Consider the following 12,279-nt stretch of genomic DNA (forward strand, 5'->3'; position numbering starts at 1 on the left):
TATGGTCTCAGCAAGGATGCTACACTTACAGTAAGACGAGGATAAATAGGCCTGACAAGGTTGGTGTTGAGGCAATGTTCAAACCCTTACCAAAAATCTCAAAGGCATTTGGATGTGATGCTAGAAGGACAATCCTTGTTGATGACTTCCCATACAAGGCTTGCATTAGCCCTCCATCAAATTGCATATTTCCTTCAACGTTTGATGTACAAGACAAGGATGATAATATTCTACTGAGAGAGTTGATGCCCTACTTACTACAACTCGATGAGACTAAAGATGTGCGCAGCATGATTGAGACAAATCGGTATGGACAATTACCTGTGATGGAAGGGCATAAGGATTTCAACCTTGTCCAGAAAGTAATTGATGAATGGAGGGAGGAAAATCATGCATGGTCAAGAATGGAATATAAAACAAGAAATCTTCCTCTTGCAGATCAACTAAGAGAGAGGGATATAGGTGGTAGGGCAACCCATGGTGGTGATGGCCAGGTGCCTAAACTCAATGCATCCCAAATAAGACTTTTAAGGAATGCTCCGCAACTCTCTAGCATGAATGCTATGCAAGTTTCTCAATTGGCTATAGACCTAGGATACAAAGGTCGCTATATCAAGAAATACATTGCTAAGGGCTACATAAACCGAGTACAGAATGCGTATTTTTCATGAAGGTACATATGTCAAAGTGTTTTTTGATTTTATCTCAATATATATAACTGTTGTTGTAGCTAATTGAATTTTTCTTTTGTGATGTAGATAGATATACGTTCAAATCAAGCTTGAGTAGGTAATACCAGAACGAGATCCATTTGGACCACCAAAGTTACCTGTCCCTATCAACGAAGTGTTCTGGATAAAAAATGTGGCTTTCGAGGTGCATGAGTCAACCATTACAGGTGCTGGCTTGGGCTTGTTTGTGCATGGCTCCATCAAGAGAGGGACTACTATTCTCCATTATGGAGGTGACAAGTACTCCTACAGAGACTGGAAGGAATTATGTAGAGTTCATCCAAGGCTAAAGAAGTACTCTATCCAAGAGGACCCTACTGTCCCTATGAAGGATATGGTGCATATTGTTGGTGATGTTCAATATGGCAATGTGGCAGGATTTATTAACAGCAATAGAAATACCAATGTAAAGCCAAATGTTTGTTATGTATTTTCCCCTGATGTTCCACCTTGGTATGACCCCATGATGAACATAGATATTGCAGAATATGGTCACATTTGTATTGAATCCATAGATGATATACATGTAGGAGAGGAGCTATTTGCAGACTATGAGTTTTGAATAACAACATTGTATTTCTTTATACAATCATTACTTATGGGAATTACTACTTTCTTGCCAACTATGTAAATTGGTGCGTAATTGTTGTGTGTGAATAATATGCAAACATGTTCATAACTACATTCATAATGTATTTTGAAGGAGTGTCTCTCATGCCATTCTTTCCGGTGCCATTCTCTTTGGGGCTAGAAATTGAGAGTTTCTTTGGAATCATGATTTATTTCAGGGATTTCAATGGTGTATCAACAAGTTGTTATGTTTTCATCCTAAAGTGTACTTTTTTACTTTGCAATGAGTAATCAACATGACATGTAAAGTTATCGTTTTACAATAATGCTAGTCAGTCTAAACATTGAAAGTGCACAATAAATGATTGTCATTGCCACCTAAATTACATCAAATGCTTGTCATTGCCCATTGATTTTCCATCAACTACATATCTTGCATTCATTCTCCTCAACTACATATCTTGATTTTCCATCAACTACATATCTTACTAAGTTAAAGAGCCTGTGCGTTTTCATTGCAATACTCATGGTTATTAATTACACTCTACATTTTTTAAACGGTGTTTTGGAGATTTTCAAATGAGAATGCTCACAACAAAAGCGAGTCTCAATATCAATGGAAATTCCAGAGACTCGCTATTATGAAGGTGTTTTTGAACATCACTATGGCTCACGAGATGAATCTAACTCAAATGGGTTTCAAAGTTTATTATTTTGTTGATGATAACGTAGTTTAGACACTGATATTCTATTTATTATTTGAGAATGTAGTTGATATTTCACACTTCATGAATGGCTATCTAGTCTATTTTCACATATTTCTCCTGTTTTTTCATTGAGGGGAGCTACAATTTCTTCCAAAACTGCCATTCTGGGAATTGGGTTTTTCCCGAATTATCTAATACGGTCTTATGTTCTTTGTAGTCACTTCTCTATTTGATTTTTCTTTCCCTTCCAAGAGGGATGCCTCAATTTCCACCAAACTAATCTCTGGTATATTGGTGAGTGTGGTGATAATAGTGCCATATTCCTCAGTTAGGCTTCTAAGTAAGATAGCAATTACAATGTCTTCATCAAGATTAAACTTGATGCCAGATAACTGAGTCAGTATGCTCTTCATGGAATTTAAATGTGGAGGGATGGATTCTCCTCTATCCAATTTTAGATCAAAGAATTTGATGAGCAAACTAAACTTAGAACATCTCCCCTGTGCTCCAAAAACATGCTCAAGATAAGTCCATGCAGCATGAGCAGTCTCACAGCCATCAATGTGGTGGATAAAAGAATCACTCAATCCAAGAGCAATTATGGCTAGTGCTCTTTCATCCTTAGGAAGCCATAAAGCTTCTCCTTCCCTAGTTGTTGGTTTATTTTCTTTTCCATTAGCCACCTTCCAGATCCCCTTTTTTATGGAGGGTCCACATGTGGGGGAGTCATCTCCACCCTAGTAATCTAGTTAGGGAGTGATCTCTTAACACGCCTTATTCAAGATTAAGAAATCGAGAGCAATTTTTTTCCCCAAAATTTGAACTAAGGTCCTTTACAGACTAAATGACACCCATTCTAACCAAATGGGAGAGTGGGGTTCCCATGACAGGTGGCGAGCCCATTAAGCACTGAACACCCAAGCTGCAAAACTTCCCTCGCCACTTCATGCCTAGGGGAGCCCCCTTGCGTGGGCCGCCAAGCTTGACTGCACAGGTTGCTCCAGGGTCTCTCTAGCAACGCCAAGCTTCCTAGTGGGCGGCCAGCCCATTACACACCGAATGCCCAATGCACTTTAAATGGTGTGTGTGTGTGTGTGAGTGATAGGCTTGGTTTTCATTTTATAAAAAAAAGTGGGTGCTAGGCTTGGGTTAACACCGTATTACACTTGGGTTCACACCTCACAGATGCTCGACTTGCCACAAGGGCACCTCTTGGGACTTGTTTCCATGCATGGGCAAACGCCCCGTTTCATTGAAGGAAGCGCCACAGATGAGGTTCCCACGCTTGGAAGGGAGTCTGAAGGTGAGTGCTTGGGAGCTAGGGCTGCAGGGTTGTAGAGGGAGGCTGCAAGGTTGTAGAGGAGGGATGGAAGCCTACTATTGGTTGGGCAAGGCCTCTAGCACCCAGGCGACGGAAGGAGTCCAGCCTGTTTGGCTTGCCACGTTTCGCGTGGAAGTCTTATTGACGACGGCTGAGGAGCTTGGAGAAGTGAAACAGTGTTCACAGAAAACCTGCAAACTATATACAATGAACCTGTAACATTTTCATTTTCACCTGTAAAAATTATTTTCTCAATTTTATAAAATATGCAAAAGTTTAGGCAATTTAGTTATATTTTAGCTAAAAGGTCGGCAAATTCTCAGGAAAAACCTTCAAAATTTGAAACCCCAAGTTTTATGATTTGTTGAGAAAAATGTTTTGTGTGAACACTGAAGTGAAAGTTTTTTGGAGCTATTTTCTTTTGGATTTCCAAGTATTGTTTTCTCTCCATTTCTCTTTCGCTCTCTTTTTTTTCTTCTCTGCAGGCCTTTGTTCTCTCTCTCAGCTTCCAGGGCAGGCCTTTTGAATGTATTCAACTTGTTTGCAACACCCAAGCCACCATCGGATGCTATAATGCCTCGGCCTCAGCACCGAATGCGCGCATTTCCACCAGCGTTGAAACAGGTCCGCCCAAGCGCATTCGAGATTCTGAGTTGGTTGCCTGCACAAGCTTAGCCATCACCGACCAAGAAGCTGCTGTGGGCACAGCTTCTGGGTACAAGCCTACAAGGCAAAAACAAAGTGGAGCTTCTGTAACAATACACATGCAAAATCGCTCAACCTTTTGCAAGCTATCGACTACCCAACATAGAGAACGATTGTGATTTAAATAAAGCCTGTCTCTTTCCTCCTTGTCAATGTCGATGCCTTTGTTTCTCTCTCTTGTTGAGTTGGGTTCTTCTGTAGCATTAATATTCAGTCTATGGCTCTGTTCCTGCTTTACATCTCTCCTCTTTTTTCGTCGGAGTCCGGCAAGCCTCATCTTGCAATTGAGCCCCTGTCATTGGAGAGAAGGCAACTGCATAGAGTCTTATGTTGCACGCCTGTCAACCCGAATTGCTGGGATAGGCTGGGCCGTCGGTCCAAGAGGACGAAAACATACTTTGATAAGCAAAACGGTTGCGTTCTGGAATCGTTGCCTTTTCCCTATTTGAGGTCCATGGTCATCCAGCTACGCGGAGGACAAAGACCTGATGTGGCCACGCGCGCTGAAAGGCTGCTTAGCGAGCTGGGAATCAGTAAACCCTGCCAGACACATAGTGGACTTGCAAGGAATGAAGACTGCTGTCCTGAGAATTTGAATGAGAAGATCCTCAGTCAGCTGGGTCCAAAGACAGATGTTGCTACCTATGCCATGCTTTTGAGGCATTGCGCTAGTGCCAAGGCTCTGTTTGAAGGTGAACGTGTGCACAAGCACATGACTAGGTGCGGATATGGCGCCAACAGATTTTTGAGTAATCTTCTCATCCAGATGTACAGCGAGTGTGGGACCCTGGAGTATGCTGTTGGCGTGTTTGAGAATATAGTGTGGAAAAATGTGTACACTTGGACTATCATGATTACTGCTTGTGCCCAGAATGGACTTGGAAAGGAGGCCCTACAACTCTTTGGTCAAATGCAGGCCGAAGGCTTTGAACCAGACAAGGTCACCTTCATCTGTGTTTTGGATGCGTGTGCTAGTGCCACTGCCCTCAAAGAGGGAAAAGCGATCCATGCTACTGTTGCTGCTAATGCATGGGAGGCAGATGTTGTTGTGGGGACAGCCCTCATCAATATGTATGGCAAGTGTGGCAGCCTGAATGATGCTAGGGCAGTATTTGCAGAGATGGCACTGTGGAATGTGGTGTCCTGGAATGCCATGATTGCAGCGTCTGCCCAGAACGGGAATGGCAAGGAGGCCCTACAGTTGTTTGGTCAAATGCAGGCAGCAGGATTTGAGCCAAACAGGATCACCTTCATCTGTGTTTTAGATGCGTGCGCTAATGTTGTAGCCCTAGAAGAGAGTCAAGAGATCCATGCTTCTGTTGCAGGCAACAGGTTGGAGTCAGATGTTGCTGTAGGGAATGCCCTTGTCAATATGTATGGCAAATGCAGAAGCCTGGATGACGCAAAGGCTGTGTTTGCGGAGATGCCATTGCAGAATGTTGTCTCCTGGAGTGCCATGATCGCAGCTTGTGCACAGAACGGGCACGGCAAGGAGGCCCTACAGTTATTTTGGCAAATGCAAGTCATAGGCATCAAGCCAAACAAGATTACTTTCATCTGTGCTCTAGATGCGTGTGCAAGTGTGGCAGCTCTAGAAGAGGGGCGAGAGATCCATGCTACTGTTGGTGGCAACGAATGGGAGATGGATGTTGTTGTGTGGAATGCCCTTATCAACATGTATGGAAAGTGCGGGATCCTGGATGATGCAAGGACTGTGTTTGCAGAGATGCCTCTTCGGGATGTGGTCTCGTGGAATGCCATGATGGCAGCATGTGCTCAGAATGGGCACAGCAAGGAGACCCTGCAACTGTTTGGTCAAATGCAGGCTGAAGGTGTGAAGCCAGATGAGATCACCTTCACCTGTGTTCTTACTGCATGCAGTCATACAGGTCTGGTTGCTGATGGAAGGCAATACTTTGCCTCTGTGAATAGAGAGCATGGCATGACTCCCTCGGTGGAGCATTATGTGTGCATGATTGATCTACTTGGGCGAGGAGGACTCTTGGAAGAGGCAGAGGACCTCATCGTTAGCATGCCATTTGAGCATGTTGCTCCAGCCTGGTTGAGCTTCCTTTCATCATGCAGAATTCACAACGATGTCAAGCGGGCTGTGCGTGTTCCAGATTTTCTTTTATCCTTGGGTCCAAGGAATGCTTCACCATTTGTCTTGCTAGCAAACATCCATGCTAATGCAGTTATTCCAGGTATGATGTCATGAAGGTTAGAATGGAAATTCACTGAAATTTGTCCCCCACCCCCGCTCCTTGTAAGGTCCTGGCCATCGCTGTTGGGATCTCCCACTTTGACCCCCCCAAGCAGAGCATCTATTTGTCTTGTTGGGGATGTGTTGGCTGTCATCCTCCCTTCTTTCAATTTTTGGCAAATTACATAGGATTGAAAAGCGGCCTGACCATATGCCACGAACCTATGTAGACCACCAAGTCGTCTTTACAGTGGTGCCAGTCATATCTGTTGCTAAGATCTCATGCCCAGCAAAGTCTGTCCCCCTCTTCCTATGAATGAATTGTGGGGCTAGTGGCAAGGATATTGTACAACATAGTTATTAGGGAACATAAGTGTCTTGCCAGGGCTGCAAATTCTGTGAATGCATTGTCAAGCAATTAAAGGATGGAAATGCCTGGCTTTGTTTGTTGCCATCATGAGGTGAAAGCCACAGCTTGTTTAGCTATCCAATTGGTCAGATATCCCTCGGATTGGGAAAATACTTAGAAGCAGCCGTGTCAATCAAGGTGAGATTACTTTGGCTCTAGTTTTGAAGGCTCCATATGGTTGGAATGAGGCCACTAGCTCAGCAAGTGGTTGGGCAAAGTGCACTACACCTCTGTTGTGAATGCATTGTCAGCAATTGTTTGTTGCCATCGTGAGGTGAAAGCCACAGCTTGTTTGGCTATCCAATTGGTCAGATATCCCTCAGAGTGGGAAAATACCTAGAAGGAGCTGTGTCAATCAAGGTGAGATTACTTTGGCTCTAGTTTTGAAGGCTCCATATGGTTGGAATGAGGCCATTAGCTCAGCAAGTGGTTGGGCAAAGTATGGCACTACACCTCTGTTGTGAATGCATTGTCAAGCAATTAAAGGATGAAAATGCCTGGCTTTGTTTGTTGCCATCGTGAGGTGAAAGCGAGAGCTTGTTTGGCTATCCAATTGATCAGATATCCCTTGGAGTGGGAAAATACTTAGAAGGATCTGTGTCAATCAAGGTGATATTACTTTGGCTCTAGTTTTGAAGGCTCCATATGGTTGGAATGAGGCCATTAGCTCAGCAAGTGGTTGGGCAAAGTATGGCACTACCCTTTGTTCCGATGGACACATTGTCGAAGAGCAACCTCAACATCATGTGCAAATGTAAACAGGCACTAATACTTTGAGAGTGCTAAATAGCATTAGTGTCTTCTAGCCCTAACCGTAACCATAACCCTAACCCTATAAGACGATGGAAAGTTGTATTTATTAACTTTTTAAAACTAATTTAGTGTATGCAATTGTGCTCTCGCTTTCTCTTCCATCTCTATTCTCCCCTCTACTCCCTCCTACTTTGTCATGGTATTACACCTCTAGGTTGCTTTCCTTTGAGGCTACTCTTTGCTCATTGGCACAGCAGAGAATCTCCTCTGCATTTTGGTTTAACAAGCTCCTAAAACGGAGCTATGGTGAGAGTTATATTATTTGGAATGTCGGCTTTTATGGCCAGCTGGATCAAGTCGCAGCAGAATCGGGGCCTCCTAGAACAAATCGCAGCAGATCTCGGACACTTTGGAGGGCTGGAATCCCAAGTTGCAGCAAACTCTTCTCCTCTTGGATCAATTCGTGGACTCTGGTCCTTGGTACTTCTTAAGAAGACTCACATGAAAAGCAATGTGAATCTTCCAAGTCTCAGATAACTCTAGTCGATATTCGGCTACATTTATGGGCTCACTAACACGGAAGGGCTTATATTATCTAGGAGACAGGTTTGGGTATACTTTCTTTACTCTCATCTTTTTGCTGAGACGTGCTTTTTCAAACTTAAGTAACACCCAGTCTTCTTCTTGGAGATTCATCTCTCTCCTATGCTTATCCACAACCTCTTTTGCTTTTGTCGAGATCTTGCGATTGCTGTCTGAACCTAGGAAAGGCTGTGTCCAAGTCTCAAACATACGGATTAGCTACAAATATCTCATCCTTTGTACTAAGGATAGGTGACAAAATCACCTTTCCTTAAATGACTTCAAATGGGGCTTTTTCGGTGGAGCTGTAAATAGTATTATTGTATGCAAATTCCACAAGAGGAAGATACACTTGAGAAGATCCAATATCGTAGAATTGGCATTCTCGCTTTGTTCGTCCGTCTGAGCATGAAATCAAGACGAGAAACACAGCTTCGTACCCATGCTATCAAACAATGCTCACTAGAACAAACTAGTCATCTTGGGGTCGCAATCATTGTCCATCGACTTAGGCATCCCATGGTGTTTGAAGATGTGTGCTAAAAACCACCTGGTCATGTGGTTTGGCTTAATGGTTTTTCTTGCCGGAATGAAGTGGGCCTACTTACTAAACCTGTTAGTGATTGTCCATATCCCATCATTTTCGTACTTGGATTTGGGAAGCTCAAAGATGAGTTCATCGCAATACTCTCCCATGGTCCCTATGGTATGGGTAGCGGCATGAGAAGTCTTGGGATCTTGTGCCTATCACACTTCTCCTTTTGGCAAGTGAGACATTCCGTCACAAACTTGTGTATATCCTTTCGCATTCTTGGCCAAAAGAAATATCTTTCAATGGCTTGTGTAGTAGATGAAATACCCCCAATGAATTGATAAGGAGGGGCATGACATTCTTCCAAAACTTTGGAGTCACATAAAGGTGATCATCTTTCATAAGAAAACCATCCTTTAGTGTGTACTGGCTAGATGATTATCACTACCGGTGAATATTTCTCATGGTCTCTCTGAAATCTGGATCCTCTAAGTAAAGCTCTTTCATGGCCTCCAGGTCCCTGTGATGAGATATGGTAACATTGTTCACATGGGGCCTTCTGGATAAAGCATCTGCTACCTTGTTCTAGGCTCTTGGAGTATAGACAATCTAGAAATGAAACATGGACATGAAGTTTTTCCATTTCATTTGCTTTTTCAGAGATCTTTGTCTGGGTCAAGAACCTGAGACTCTGGTGGTCAGTTTTGATTGGAAAGTCAGCTCCAAGAAGAAATGCTTTCAAGCATCTCTTTTGCATAGACACCTATGTATCTCTCTTCATCACATAGCCTCCCATAAGCTATGACTCGACCATCTTTGGGTGAACGGTAGCTCAGAGACACTCTTCACATGCATCACAGTCCACATGGAATTGTTTGTGTAGATTTGGGACAACGAGGATCGGCTCAATTGTTTGTTAACTTTTCTTTGAGAGTATTGAAAGCTGTTCTTTGCCGTTAGCCCCACCTGAAGACTATAGATTTCTTGGTCGTTAGCCCCACTTGAAGACTATAGATTTCTTGGTCAATCATGTAATGGGGTTGCTATATCAGCAAAGTGTCTAATGAAGCATCTGTAAGAAGAGCAGAGCACGAGAAAACTACGTACTTCGTGTACCGAGGTGACTTCTAGCCATTCTTGTATAGCTCTTATCTTGGTGGGATCCATCTGAATCCCTTCTTTTGAGATAATGTGTTTGAGGTAGTGAATCTCATCAAGGAAAATTTCACTTTTCTTGCCATTAATGAAAAGCTTGTGGTTTTGAATTTCTTGAAACACAATGGCCAAATCTTCCTTATGTTCTTCTTTCATATTTGAAAAGATCGAAATTTCATCAAAGAAGTACCTTATAAGTGCTTGTAACGTGTGTAAAACTTGTCCATCATGTGGCTGGAGTGGCTGGTGTATTGGTTAACCCGAAAGGCATCACCAAGAACTCGTACAAGTTGAAAGTGGTCCGAAAAGTTGTCTTATGAACACTGAGGATGGATCCTTATTTGATGGTATCCGTTTACAAATCAATGCGATTGAAGATCGTGGCCCGTTTTGGTCTCATCTATGCAAGGGGATTGGAAGCTTATTCTTGACCGTCATTTTGTTGAGGGCTCTGTACTCCACACATATGATAGTAGCCATCTTTATTTTGAACTAAGGGCACGGGTGAACCTAAGGGTGAGGAATTGGGTCTAATGAGTCCTTTAGAAAGTAGATCTTGTATCTAAGCCATAATTTCTTTGGTCTGAGCGCTCACACGATAAGGTGGCTCAATTCCTAGAAGGAGCTCTATGACATGATCTTCTGGCCCCTCAGAAGGAAGCTTTCCTTATAGTGAATCTATGAAACAATCTTTGAAAGATTCTAGAAACTGAAATTTTTCTTTTACTCGAGGACTCACTTCCACTTAAGGCTCTCTTTCTCTCTCTCTCTCTCTCAAACCATGTATGCATAAATATCTGATTGTATTGATTTAGCAATAGAAATATTAGATACAACTCTCACCTCTTCCTTTGGCCAAAATCTTGTGTTTCTTGTTCTTGTGCATGAAACTGATAGTTCTTGCCTTTATGTCAATAGTTACATCCTTTCTATGGAACCACGACATATCCAAATTGCATCATAGTGCTTGAGGGGTGAAACATAAAACTCTTTGTGATCCACATAATTTTGTACATGAATTCTAAGCTTTCCAATCAAAGGAGTGAATTTAATTGGATCCCCTTTGAAAACATGCTCTGCATCCAGGGATGGTCCCAATTCTTTAGTCTTGATTCCTGGCCTCAATGCTAGGTCTTCTGAAATAAAGTTGTCAGTAGCTTCTAGATCGAATAGAATCAAAGCATTCTAGTCTCTCACCTTTCCCCATGCGAGGAAACTCCTCCTACCAAAGGCTTTGAGAGGTGTTTTGGCATTTTTTGCTCCCTCAAACCCAAAGGCTTTTCGGGGCATTGGCTAGCCATATGCCCTTCATTTCCACAATGGAAACTCTTACCCTCCTTTTGGAAGGCCTCAATCCGTTGTGGTGTAAACTTTGGCTTCCCTTTATAGGGCTTCAATGGACCCGTCGGCTTCTAAAGCTGGAGCTGCTTTGTCCTTGAATTGTTGGAGCCATATTTCTTTTGATGGTGTCCCCATCCTTGCCCTTTGAGGCAACTATCGTGCATAACAAATCTTCTTTAGTTGCTTCAACCACTGAGGCTGAATGCATCAGATCTTCCAGCTTTGTCTTGCGCTCAATGCTCACTTGGGTACGAATACTTGGATGTAGACTGGCCTTGTAGTTTCAAATCTTGAACTGCAAAAGACACCCTAACATGGATACCTGAGATGTTTAATACCTTGCTGCACCTCTTTCAGTCTATTTTCAGCACATAAAGTGCTATCTACATCTCTCTCCAAAACTCGATACCAAGACATTAATGCATAAGTCCATGATCTTGCATGTTGAACATTATGAATAAGCCTTGTTTCAGCTTTATGGCAAAGCTTCATTACTACTGTCACAATCAGATCATCTACATACAAAATTGCAATGGAGATGTCTTCCCCATGAACTTTCTAGTAGTGAGTATGATTTGCATTAGACTTGATCTATCTCATATCGGCAAATACTTGTCAATTCTATTGTACCAACTTTTGGACGCTTACTTCAATCATAGAGACTTTTGTTACATCAACAAACTTGATTCTCTTTGCAATGTTCAACATACCTTGGTGGTTATTGCATGTATATTTCTTCCATTAATTAGCTATTAAGAAAAGTATTTTTGACATTTGTTAGTACACATTCCATTTGTTGAGTGTAAATAGACATATAAAAAATCTTATGGACTTCCTTTTAGCTACTGCATTCTGTTAAGGAGTATTTGTACATATGGAGTATTTTGAAATTCCATTACTCTAGAAAAAGTTCATGAATGTGGAATACATGTCTTCATCTTCTCGATCTAATATGATAACTTTAATCTTTTTGCATGTTTGGTTCTCTACCATGACTTTAAACCTTGAACTTGGCAAAAACTCCATATTTCTCTTCGAGGGAACAAACCCACAAACATCTTTAAAAAGTCAAAAAGTGTAGTGAACTATTGACACTATGGATTTGTGCATAACCCAAACATATGAATGAATCAAGTCAAGAGTACCTTTTTGTCTATAGGTACTTCTTTTAAAGTTAGTGCTTGATTGTTTGCTAAGGTAGCATGCTTCATGAACTTTTTTAAGATAGTAAGTTTCATATCAAATTGACTTTTCAACTGCATTAATCTTC

General features: G+C 42.1%; 1 protein-coding gene across 1 annotated transcript; it reads left to right on the top strand.

Annotated features, from left to right (window-relative positions):
• Positions 1-3,790: 3,790 nt before the first annotated feature.
• Positions 3,791-7,476, top strand: LOC147891967 (pentatricopeptide repeat-containing protein At2g13600-like). Its single transcript, XM_087389040.1, has 2 exons — positions 3,791-6,774; positions 7,012-7,476. The coding sequence occupies exon 1, from the start codon at positions 4,252-4,254 to the stop codon at positions 6,250-6,252; it is 2,001 nt and encodes a 666-aa protein (XP_087245166.1). The 5' UTR covers positions 3,791-4,251; the 3' UTR covers positions 6,253-6,774; positions 7,012-7,476.
• Positions 7,477-12,279: the final 4,803 nt, after the last annotated feature.

The sequence above is a fragment of the Dipteris shenzhenensis genome, chromosome 17 (genome assembly GCF_047967505.1).
Source record: "Dipteris shenzhenensis isolate YYH24624 ecotype China chromosome 17, Dip_SZ_1.0, whole genome shotgun sequence".
NCBI lineage: Eukaryota > Viridiplantae > Streptophyta > Polypodiopsida > Gleicheniales > Dipteridaceae > Dipteris > Dipteris shenzhenensis.